This window comes from Artemia sp. Qi Xiang Cuo, chromosome 11 (assembly GCF_049724085.1).
Source record: "Artemia sp. Qi Xiang Cuo chromosome 11, ASM4972408v1, whole genome shotgun sequence".
Taxonomy (NCBI): domain Eukaryota; kingdom Metazoa; phylum Arthropoda; class Branchiopoda; order Anostraca; family Artemiidae; genus Artemia; species Artemia sp. Qi Xiang Cuo.
Window position 1 is genome coordinate 56269082 of NC_142804.1, and position 13382 is coordinate 56282463.

The 13382-nt window shown below is 34.0% G+C and overlaps 1 protein-coding gene across 1 annotated transcript in view; it reads right to left on the reverse strand.

Moving 5' to 3' along the window:
• Positions 1–4575: 4575 nt before the first annotated feature.
• The window catches only part of eIF3h (eukaryotic translation initiation factor 3 subunit h), a 38308-nt gene continuing 29501 nt past the window's right edge, over positions 4576–13382 (reverse strand). The window contains exon 6 of the mRNA XM_089097295.1: positions 4576–4833. Within this exon, the coding sequence (XP_088953421.1) occupies positions 4615–4833 (219 nt within the window). The 3' untranslated portion in view covers positions 4576–4614. The remainder of the gene's footprint in view (positions 4834–13382) is intronic.

Here is a 13382-nt window from a genome sequence, read left to right on the forward strand (position 1 = left end):
TTCAGAAGTCGTTTTTAAAGAATTGGGATAAAAGTCAAATTTTAGTGTAAAGAGCGAGGTATTTAGAAGGGGCAGTCCCCCTCTTTTTCAGAATAATTACTGTTCGTTTTAATGTTGCTCCATATTTTCAGTTCAAAAACTTGTTTTTTATTTAACTTTTATTTATTTTTTATTTAATTTCTGATCATTTTTCAAATAATGCTGTGAAACCCACCACGCCTCTCCATGAACAATTCCCCCAGCGAAAAAATTCAATCATTCAGAGTTTCTCCCGCGTAAATTCCCCCCTGGACAATTCCATCCTCGCTGAAAAATCCCTACGGACAATTCTGCCTGAAAAATTCTCCTTATCCAGAAATCTCCCTTCAATGGAAAGCTTCTTCCGTGGAAAATTTCACCATGGGAAATTTCTCCCGCTGAAATCACGCCCCTCCCCATGGAAAAATCCCCCATTCAATTCCAGCAACGCTGAAAGTTTCCTCCGGAACATCTCCACATGCAAAATAGAGTCGCCAAAGATAATGAAAGCACAACTATAATAGTTTAATTGGGACAAATCCTTTTATTTGACTGTGACAACAATAACAAATCTCTAGGCATTTTGGTCACATACACAGTGACCGTCTTCGTCGTCTTGTATATGTGAACGAAATATTCAGAATTTTTTTTTTATTTTCGCTGAAAAATAAAAGGATTTGTCCTTATTTAACTATTATTTGTTTGTCATGGAAAGGCAGTGTGGTCTTCGAAAATACGTAAGAAAAAAAGTGATTTCGTATAAAAATTTTGGCGAATTCCCTTCGTTTAACATTTCCAAGGGAAAGTTCATCCCCCGTAACTTCCCTGCTCATGGAAAATTCTCCCGTGAAAAATACCCCCCCCCTCCCAAATTGACTGCACACTTCCCCTTAACAAATGCCATATGTAAACAATGGGAAATTTCATAACTTAGTCCTTTCCCCAGGGACTGAGGAGGAAGGATATGTCGTCCCCAGAGACATAGTTATTAGAAATTTCAACTATACTGAGCAAAATTGCTATCTCAAAATTTTGATCTGACAACTTTGGGGGAAAGAGGGCAAGGGAGAGGCACAAGTTGCCCTCAGGTTCGTAACTTTCAATGGGTAATCTTAAACTGAATAAATTTTATATATTTGGTATCAGCATAAAAATACGATTTTTTTATCCATCTATTCAGGCACGTACACAGGAACTTGTTTCGGGGGGTGGGGGAATCCTTCAAATCCCTTATTCTGTGAGAAGTATCAGACAATTATGGGAAAATAAAAAAAACATGATATTTCGGAGGGGGGCGGGCCCGGAGGCTCCCCCTGCGTACGTGCCAGCATCTATTGTCATCAAAATTCCTTTTTTTAGAGTTTCGGTTATTTCTTTAGCGGAGTCGCTCCTTACTCACAGTTCATTACCATAAATTGTTTGAAAAAACGAATTCATTGATTTCTAGTTGAAGACACACTTTTAAATTTCTCTCAGATAAAAATCAAAACAGATGGGGTGGGATTACAGATTTTGAGATGGGGTTCCAATTGCATGTTTAGGGAGTTCAGAGTTTTAGGGGAGGCAGGACTGAGATTTTTAAATTCTGAAAAAACAGTTTGTAAACAAATTATGTTCAAGTTTTTGTATTATAAGCGTAGACACAATTAAAATTTTAACGTTTCGTTGATTATGAATATATAAGGGAGTTAAACACAAGTAGGGAGGTTTATTAAAGATAATTATATAAGGGAGGAGGGAGTAGTTATGAGGCGTTTCAAGATGAATGTAATAAGTGTGTTCATTTATAACTGACCCCTGGAACGCAATTAATTTTGGCATTGAAATGCGCTATTTCAGGCATCTGCTTTCTTCCCCACCCTCTGTCAAAAGGGCGTATCCGTCAAATCTCAGGAGCATCTGGGGTATTAAATAGATATATTTGTTTCTTAGATTAAATACATAAATTTATTCTTAAAGTATTGTGAACGAAAAAAAGTTGGAAATGTGTACTGTGTTCACTAAGCCTCAAGTTTAAATTTAGAATTAGAGAGTGGAGGTCTCTAATTAGAGAGTCGAGGCAGTTAAAGATTTATTATTAATTAATAAGCAAAGAATTAAATCCCTTGTATTAAATTATTTGGCTAATATATTGTTCAATGAAGTGTTGCTTAAGGGCATTAACACTTTATTATGTGATTTATTACTCTCTTTAGCTGTTAAATGCTAATTACTTCTAATGGTGTTTTATTTATAGCATAGGTAATAAACAAATACCAGATACAGTCGACTCTCGCCAACTCGAAATTCACGGGACCAAGATTTTTCTTCGAGTTACTACTGCTGCAATTTATGGGTGTAACAATCTAGTTATAACCGATACAGTGTTAGGTCATAAAATGGCTCATATGTTACCATGGTATTCACGTGATGGTAAGACAGCAAACCTTACTGATTATATTATTGTAAACCAAAGACTGGTAGGATCAATACAAGATTTTAGGGTATATAGGAGTGCTGTTATTGATTTTAAAAGTAAATATCACCATATGGTAGTGTCTAGGGTTAATCTAAAGCTGACTACCTTCCAGGAAGCTATGGCGTTGGTAGAGTCATGGATGCGAATTCTAGAGAAACTTTCCAGCAGCAGTTGAATACTAAAGTGGAGAGTTTAAAATTCGACAATGTGGAAAATGAATGGAATAATTTTAGGAAAATGATTTTTGAAGACGCTGACGGCGTCTTAGGGAAGAAAGCTAAGAACGCAGCTACGAAAATTAATAAATAGCTTTATGTTTAATAGAGAGAAGGAGGGGTTTGTACAAGAATTATTTGTGTGATAGATCATATGAAAATAAGGGAAATGTAAAGAAAGTGCAGAAAGCCTTAAAATATGAACTAAGGAGGTTTGAAGTGGAGGCCATAGATAAAATTGTCGAGGATCTGGAAGATGTAGCCAGACGGCATATAACAGCAACAGTAAAAGTAACAGTAAACAAACGGCATAACAGTAAAATTTTATACTAGCATGTTAATAATTTGAAAGGGAAAGTCAATCCGGACTTTGCCCAGTTAAAGATAGGAATGGGGTAACAATTAGGGATAAAGACAGAGTTCAATAGAGATGGGTAGAACATTTTGAGAATGTGCTAACCGTGATAGAGTTACAGGAAAAGACAGAGAGAAGAATGAAAAAGTCTGTGACACTTTTGATATGAAGAAAGACTCATTTTGTGAGGAAGAATTAGTGACAGTAGTACAGTATTAAAAGGATTAAAAAATAATAAGGCCACAGGTACTGATAGTGTGGTACAGGAGTTTCCTTAATATGGGGGTTATGAGGTTACAAGTAAGTTCCTGAAGATTATGAATATGATTTTTGAAAAAGGGGAAGTACCAAGCGATTTTTCAATAGCTTTTACTAAACCCCTTTATAAGAAAGGTGATAAGAGTGAATGTGGTAGTTACAGAGACATTAGCCTGGTTTCTGTAGGTAGTAAATTACTTAGTATGACGATACTTTTTAGACTTATGGATGCTGTAGATAAAGTTTTAAGAGAAGAACAGAGTGGTTTCAGTCCGAACTTTGGGCTAAATCATGGGTCAAGTGTAGTTAAATTAAATAGCGATTAATTTGTTAAGAGTATTATAAGTAAAATAGTGCCAGCAGTGAATATGGTGCTGACAAATGTTTAACCTTTAACAGGGCATCAGAGAACACTTATGCTGACTTTTCAAGTTCTTATCTACAGAAATGTGAAATTTTGCGTTTTTTCCCAGAAGAACGATCACAGATACGTGTTTATTCTTTTTTTCTCAGGGGTGATCACACTTAACCAATGGTCCTAGAAGACAGAGAGAGGGGTCATTTGAACCGAAAGGAAAAATTCTAGTGCCTTTTTTAAGAAACAAATATATATTGTGCCACAGGAAAGTATTGTTTTCTGCCATTTTGTGGCAACAACCTACAATTTCGACCTAAAAAGAATCAAATTGGTATCGAATGAAAATTCTAAGATAGCCACTCAATTTAAAAGTGTCATAAAACTATACATTGAGCTTCCCAGTTGCAGATGCCACACTAAGAATACCACACGGTGGTGCATTCTTTCCTGAAAAGTCAGGTAGTCTATACAAGATAAATAAGTGGTATAGACATGTATTTTAATGCTTCATTTAACTATGTTGATTTACTTGATTTTTTATCAAATTATGTTTAGTGATATATAATTGCGCTTCAGTAATTATTATGGAGGAGGGGAAGTGGGTCATTATGTGGAGGGAAAGGAGCGCAAGGTGCCTCAAAGAGTATATTTCAATGCCCAAATTATTTACCTTTTCATGAACATTCAATAAATATAGAAAAGGGTCTGAGTAGATGCTGTTGAGTAAAAATGAATCTTAGAAAATTGCGGTTTACAAATAAGAATACACCTAAGGTGGGCCCAGGGGGGGAGGGCAAACAAAAATTTATTTAATTTCCAATTTAATTTAACTTTAAGTTTAGGAGCGATATACAGTTATTACGAATTAAAATGGAAGCACTCTGCATCTACTTTCATTAAAATTAGAAAAAAATAGGTAAAGAAACCTTTAATACCAAGTGATTATAACAGCTTATTGTTTCAAATTTTCTTGTACTGATTCTGCCACATACATTTTCCCTATGCTTTGAGCACAGAATGATAATATCTGTCGACAGGTGTCACTACTTTGAGCAGCAAAGCTGGCAGATTCAATTCTAGATGGTGCTGGTAGTGGCTTGAAGAGTCTATGAATATCATCTTCAGGGAGTGGGGGTTCCCCTTTAGCTTGACGCAAAGTATTTTCAACGCTCTAAAAAGGAAATATAATTGAAAGGCATAGGGATAAAGTAAAAAATAAGAAAAGGGCAAATGAAAGGCTTAGGAATAAAAAAAAAAAAAAACAAGAAAAGAGTAAAAGTTCCATTTAGATATTCTACAGAAGATGCCTAAAAGCTATTCTACATTACCCTACATTCTTTAAGGGTAAAAATTCGGTTTCTATAGTTTTTTATATTTTAAAAGTGGAATTAGCTGAATAAAACTTCCTAATATCAGTTAAAATATCATTTCTGGAAAGTCCTTGAAAGTTCAATTTACCTGGCTATACTAATTACGGTAAAATATTAAAAAATTTGTCCCAAAAGCGATTGTTCACCAAACGCCATGGGAAAATATATGGTGTACAATATGCAGCATAATCATGTAAATTGTTTTAAGATTAATCAGCTAAAATTAATCCGCCAATCAGATTAAACTTAAAATACTATTTATGTAAATTATGTAAAACTGCCTGATTGGTCTTTTCTATCCAATAGATCTATCAGTCTAGTTGACCAAAAAATACCATTTGTATTTCTACGTAAGGACTAACTTTATGGAGCAAAGAATACAAAATGTTCTAAGATTGTTTACCTAAAAATATCCACAAATCAGAAAAAAATGCTAGTACAGTGACAGACCTTTTGATATGATGATATGATATAGATTTATTACCTGCCAAATCTGTACAAAATACAATAGGCGGCTGAGTATAAAAAAAGACAAACTACAGAATACAATTTAACACAAATATATACAACAAAACGGGCTACTCCAGCTTGAGCATTCAAATAACAAATTCATCGCAAGTCTGTTTCTGAAGAGTTAATGTTCTGAAGAGTTAAGTTCTGAAGATGAATATTCATATTCATCGCAAGTCTGTTTCTGAAAAGTTACCCAAGTATGACCAAGAGTCAGGAATTTTTTATGGAAATTCGCCACTTTGATAGGAACTGCCAAACCGGGGTCTATTAGTCCGAATCTACTGACCAAATACCAGTTTTTGGACCATAGTGGAAGCCCAAGCAAATATTTGGCATATTTAAAATAAATTGTGCGCAGCTTTTTATTTTTGTCTCTGTAAAATGCCAAAACGGAGAATTTAGAGAAACTTGGGTGAAACAAACGCATTATACAATCGGGCTAGAATAGCGCGACTAAACCTTGCCTTGCTCGGGAGAAGCTATCTATAAGCAGAACAAACTTTTCCATGGGTATCGACAATTATAAGTGCACGAGTGGCCTTCAGTGACGTACCGATTGGGACTTCTAGGTAAGTAAGCGCTTGAACAGCTTTGATTTCCATATCTTCAATCATAACACATATACCCTCAGTCGACACTTTATGGTTAAAAAAAATGCATGCCCAGTACGGGCAAATTCTACCTTTAACACACTAGAAAATATCTTCATTCCATGTAGGGTTCCACTAATATTTAAAATTTACGCGTATAAGTGACACATCAATCTCGTATAATATGCACGTTGTTAGGGCCTCATATTTCACTTTACTGAATTATTCAAACGACCTGGTGAATTTACTGCCCTTCACTTTATATCCTTTTCCATTGATATATCCATTTCTAAAAGCATATAACAATCGCAATTGGGATACTTTATTCTAACACAAAGATTGCTACGCATTGAGCGAAGGGGTTCGATGACCGAATGTTCTACGGTTCTTTCTGCTACAGCATGCAGAATATTTTCATGGATACATGAGTTAAAAGCACGGGCAAGATAATAGGCTGCTAAAACTGAAAAATCACCGTTATTTTCTGTGTCAGTTAGTACAGACACCAGAAAATAAAGGGCATGATCACATCTGACGATCGCTGGAACTTATGTCAGCAAGTCTGATAAACCTACTTAGGCAAAGCGACACCGCCATTAAGCTATCCCCCTTTTTTCCTAACGTTCACAAAAGCAGACACACACACACAGATGATTAACGATTAACACATTCAGCTGGTTTCTGATGTTCAGAGGGTACATGTTTTTTATTCGTTTCTGTGTCTGAAAGAATTGAGTATTGCATTAAGTTTAAATAAATTGCATACTGTCAGTTGCCTTCACTTAAAGCTGACGAATTTTGTATGTAGTTTAGTAAGTAAGACCAGTTTTGCCTCGTGGCGTTAGAATCAAGCTGAAACTCAAAGAAAGTTTTATTTTTCCGATACGAGGGAGGGGACTTTTAATTGTATGTTTTGAAAACAAAGGTACAATATTTTTTCCACGGTCCTCACAAGAGCATGCCGAATTGTTTTTTTTTTTAATATCTTGTCATCCAAAAGACTCGTTTGCTAGTTTAATTACAAGTACATCTGGGTACAACTAGGACAATATATTTAGGAAAATACTGGTGCAACATATTTAGGGCAACTACACCTCAGTTGTGATTAGTAGCATTGTGAAGGTTTAGACTTCTGAAGGCAATTCAGATTGCTGCTATTTCACTAGGTTAAACAAAAAAAGTATTATTACTTTCCAATACCCTTGAGGAAAAAGTTTCAACAAGGTCTTATTTTTCTTAGGGGGGAGAGGAGTAAGGGGACTCGTAATTTTTTTTTTTTGGAAAAGGAGGCACATTAATTTTTCTACGGTCCTCACAAGAGTGTACCACATTGGATGTTTTTTTCTTCTTTATATGCTAGGCTCTTTGGCTAGTTTAACCATAACACGTAAAGTGATAACTAAACAAGCCCATTTCACAGCATAACTTTTTCATAGTATTACTTTCCAATACCCTTGAGTAAAAAGTTTCAACAAGGTCTTATTTTTCATAGGGGGGAGAAGAGTAAGGGGACTCGTAATTTTTTCTTTTGGAAAAGGAGGCACATTACTTTTTCTACGGTCCTCACAAGAGTATACCACATTGGATGTTTTTTTCTTATTTATATGATAGGCTCTTTTGATATTTTAACCATACATCTAATAGTATAACTAATAAAGCACAGTTCATTGCCTCAATTATACAGAGTACTTATGACAAAGCCCATTGATTACATTTTTTCATTTAGAACGTTTAATACAGCTTTGTGAGTGGTGTAAGGGGTATCGTTCATTTGTCAGGTGGGCCATTAGGCCACTTTCTTTTTATAATTGCATGACGAGAGTGGACAGCCTAGGATGATTATTTCTTCTTTATCTGATATGCTCGGTTTATCTATGACCCATATTACAAAAATTAAAACTACACTATAACATGAGCCATCCAACAATTTACATCTTTCATATGTAACATAAACTTGAGTAAAAATATAATACAAGGAATGTGTCGAAATAGTTGTTAGTGTTGAAAGTTGACTCGTAATATTTTATGTCGTTAATTTAGGAAGAGAACTGTTTCTACTTTAATAAAAATTGAGTCCCAAAGTTGAGTTTGTATACTTCTATATATTATAGGATATTTGGATAGTGTAACAATAAATCTTCAAGGATAACTAAACAAGCCCATTTCATAGCATAACTTTTTCATAGTATTACTTTCCAATACCCTTGAGTAAAAAGTTTCAACAAGGTCTTATTTTTCTTAGGGGGAGAAGAGTAAGGGGACTCGTAATTTTTTCTTTTGGAAAAGGAGGCACATTACTTTTTCTACGGTCCTCACAAGAGTGTACCACATTGGATGTTTTTTTCTTCTTTATATGCTAGGTTCTTTGGCTAGTTTAATCATAAATCTTCAAGGATAACTAAACAAGACCATTTAACAGTATAAATTTTTCATAGTATTAATTTCAAATACACTTGAGTAAAAAGTTTCAACAAGGTCTTATTTTTCTTAGGGGGAGAAGAGTAAGGGGACTCGTAATTTTTTCTTTTTGAAAAGGAGGCACATTACTTTTTCTACGGTCCTCACAAGAGTGTACCACATTGGATGTTTTTTTGTTCTTTATATGATAGGTTCTTTGGATAGTTAAATCATAAATATTCATGGATAACTAAAAAAGAACATTTCACAGTATAACTTTTTCATAGTATTACTTTCCAATACCCTTGAGTAAAAAGTTTCAACAAGGTCTTATTTTTCTTAGGGGGAGAAGAGTAAGGGGACTCGTAATTTTTTCTTTTGGAAAAGGAGGCACATTACTTTTTCTACAGTCCTCACAAGAGTGTACCACATTGGATGTTTTTTTCTTCTTTATTTGCTAGGCTCTTTGGATAGTTTAACCATAAATCTTCAAGGATAACTAAACAAGCCCATTTCACAGTATAACTTTTTCATAGTATTACTTTCCAAAACCCTTGAGTAAAAAGTTTCAACAAGGTCTTATTTTTCTTAGGGGGAGAAGAGTAAGGGGACTCGTAATTTTTTCTTTTGGAAAAGGAGGCACATTACTTTTTCTACGGTCCTCACGAGAGTGTACCACATTGGATGTTTTTTTCTTCTTTATATGCTAGGTTCTTTGGCTAGTATAATCATAAATCTTAAAGGATAACTAAACAAGCACATTTCACAGTATAACTTTTTCATAGTATTACTTTCCAATACCCTTGAGTAAAAAGTTTCAACAAGGTCTTATTTTTCTTAGGGGGGAGAGGAATAATGGGACTCCTAATTTCTTTTTCCGGATAAGGAGTCACATTACTTTTTCTACGTTCCTAACGATAGTGTACGACAGAGGATCTTAAATTCTTCTTTATTTGATAGGATCTATGGCTAGATATTCCCTAAATCTTCAGGGATAACTAAACAATCCCATTTCATAGCATAACTTTTTCATAGTATTACTTTCCAATACCCTTGAGTAAAAAGTTTCAACAAGGTCTTATTTTTCTTAGGGGGGAGCGGATAAAGTTGTCTAGTTATATTGTCTCTTTTAATATGATGCACATGTAATTTTATTCGGGCATCAAATGTTAGGTAAACTGATGATGTTTTTTTCTTATTTATATTATCTTAGAGTTTTCTATTGGTTTCCAAAATCATATTGTTATTAAAATCAATAACATATGAAAGTAAAACTTTTCAAATAATAAATTTCAAAAACACAGGAGTAAAAAGTTTCAACAAGGTCTTATTTTTCTTAGGGGGGAGAAGAGTAAGGGGACTCGTAATTTTTTCTTTTGGAAAAGGAGGCACATTACTTTTTCTACGGTCCTCACAAGAGTGTACCACATTGGATGTTAATTTCTTCTTTATATGCTAGGATCTTTGGATAGTTTAACCATAAATCTACAATGATAACTAAACAAGCCCATTTCACAGTATAACTTTTTCATAGTATTACTTTCCAATACCCTTGAGTAAAAAGTTTCAACAAGGTCTTATTTTTCTTAGGGGGGAGAAGAGTAAGGGGACTCGTAATTTTTTCTTTTGGAAAAGGAGGCACATTACTTTTTCTACGGTCCTCACAAGAGTGTACCACATTGGATGTTTTTTTTTTCTTTATATGCTAGGCTCTTTGGATATTGTAACCATAAATCTACAATGATAACTAAACAAGCCCATTTCACAGTATAACTTTTTCATAGTATTACTTTCCAATACCCTTGAGTAAAAAGTTTCAACAATGACTTATATTTCTTAGGGGGGATTGGATTATGGGTAATAATTAATCTTTCTATCGGAATAGGAGGCACTTTACTTTTTCTACGGTCCTCACAATAGTGTACCCCAGTGTAGGTTTTGTTCTTATTTATATTATATGCTATTTGGCTAGTGTAATCATTATTCTTCTTGGATAACTAAACAAGCCCATTTCACATTATAACTTTTTCATAGTATTACTTTCCAATACCCTTGAGTAAAAAGTTTCAACAAGGTCTTATTTTTCTTAGGGGGAGAGGAGTAAGGGGACTCGTAAATTTGTCATTCGTAAAATGATTCTGAAGTATATTTAGTCGGAACACTCAATTTTGGTAGTCTGGTGAATATAATTGCGAAATTATATGAGTGTCTATGGTTCTATATTAATAATAATACTAATAGGAATTAACTTCTATAAACTTAATCATTCTACATAAGTCATATAATAAAATTAACATAAAATTGATAAACAATATTATTCATTTTATTCTTTTTCATAGGGGGGAGAAGAGTAAGGGGACTCGTAATTTTTTCTTTTGGAAAAGGAGGCACATTACTTTTTCTACGGTCCTCACAAGAGTGTACCACATTGGATGTTTTTTTTTTCTTTATATGCTAGGCTCTGTGTATATTTTAACACTAACTACACCATGATAACTACCCAATACACATTAACAGCCGCAAATGTGCATATTATTAACTTCAAGTACCCTTGAGAAAAAATTGTAATCTAGTTCTAATTTGTGAGCGTGTGTAGAGGAGACCGCTGACTAGTCCTTTTTTCTTTTGGAAAAGGAGGCACATTACTTTTTCTACGGTCCTCACAAGAGTGTACCACATTTGATGTTTTTTTCTTCTTTATATGCTAGGTTCTTTGGCTAGTTTAATCATAAATCTTCAAGGATAACTAAACAAGCCCATTTCACAGAATAACTTTTGCATAGTATTACTTTCCAATACCCTAGAGTAAAAAGTTTCAACAAGGTCTTATTTTTCTTAGGGGGGAGATGAGTAAGGGGACTCGTAATTTTTTCTTTTGGAAAAGGAGGCACATTACTTTTTCTACGGTCCTCACAAGAGTGTACCACATTGGATGTTTTTTTCTTCTTTATATTCTAGGCTCTTTGGATAGTTTAATCATAAATCTTCAAGGATAACTAAAAAAGCCCATTTCACAGTATAACTTTTTCATAGTATTACTTTCCAATACCCTTGAGTAAAAAGTTTCAACAAGGTCTTATTTTTCTTAGGGGGGAGAAGAGTAAGGGGACTCGTAATTTTTTCTTTTGGAAAAGGAGGCACATTACTTTTTCTACGGTCCTCACAAGAGTGTACCACATTGGATGTTTTTTTTCTTCTTTATATGCTAGGCTCTTTGGCTAGTTTAATCATAAATCTTCAAGGATAACTATACAAGCACATTTCATAGCATAACTTTTTCATAGTATTAATTTCCAATACCCTTGAGTAAAAAGTTTCAACAAGGTCTTATTTTTCTTAGGGGGAGAAGAGTAAGGGGACTCGTAATTTTTTCTTTTGGAAAAGGAGGCACATTACTTTTTCTAAGGTCCTCACAAGAGTGTACCACATTTGTTTTTTTTTTCTTCTTTATATGCTAGGCTATTTGTATATTTGAATAATAAATCTACACTTATAACTTAATAAGCCCATTTCTCATTATAAAATGGACATATTATTAATTTAAAGGACAATATAGTTAAAATTTTCTACATTGTATTAATTGTGATTTGGGGTAGAGGTAGAATTGTAATCTTAAAATTGTCTGGCTTAATTTGCTTCCCTGACCATTTACTAATGAACTCTCACGAGTATCCCACCGAGCAGGTTAGTGTCTTCTTTAAATTCTCGGGTATTTGGATAGTATAATCATAAATCTTCAAGGATAACTAAAAAAGCCCATTACACAGTATAACTTTTTCATAGTATTACTTTCCAATACCCTTGAGTAAAAAGTTTCAACAAGGTCTTATTTTTCATAGGGGGGAGAAGAGTTAGTGGAATCGTAATTTTTTCTTTTTGAAAAGGAGGCACATTACTTTTTCTATGGTCCTCACAAGAGTGTACCACATTGGATGTTTTTTTCTTCTTTATATGCTAGTCTCTTTGGATAGTTTAACCTTAAATCTTCAAGGATAACTAAACAAGCCCATTTCACAGTATAAATTTTTCATAGTAGTACTTTCCAATACCCTTGAGTAAAAAGTTTCAACAAGGTCTTATTTTTCTTAGGGGGGAGAAGAGTAAGGGGACTCGTAATTTTTTCTTTCGGAAAAGGAGGCACATTACTTTTTCTACGGTCCTCACAAGAGTGTACCACATTGGATGTTTTTTTCTTCTTTATATGCTAGGCTCTTTGGCTAGTTTAATCATAAATCTTCAAGGATAACTAAATAATCCCATTTCACAGTATAACTTTTTCATAGTATTACTTTCCAATACCCTTGAGTAAAAAGTTTCAACAAGGTCTTATTTTTCTTAGGGGGAGAAGAGTAAGGGGACTCGTAATTTTTTCTTTTGGAAAAGGAGGCACATTACTTTTTCTACGGTCCTCACAAGAGTGTACCTCATTGGATGTTTTTTTATTCTTTATATGCTAGTCTCTTTGTATAGTTTAACAATAAATCTTCAAGGATATCTAAACAAGCCCATTTCAAAGTATAAATTTTTCATAGTATTAATTTCCAATACCCTTGAGTAAAAAGTTTCAACAAGGTCTTATTTTTCTTAGGGGGGAGATGAGTAAGGGGACTCGTAATTTTTTCTTTTGGAAAAGGAGGCACATTACTTTTTCTACGGTCCTCACAAGAGTGTACCACATTGGATGTTTTTTTTTTCTTTATATGCTAGGTTCTTTTGATAGTTGATCCATAAATATTCACGGATAACTAAACAAGCCCATTTCACAGTATAACTTTTTCATAGTATTACTTTCCAATACCCTTGAGTAAAAAGTTTCAACAAGGTCTTATTTTTCTTAGGGGGAGAAGAGT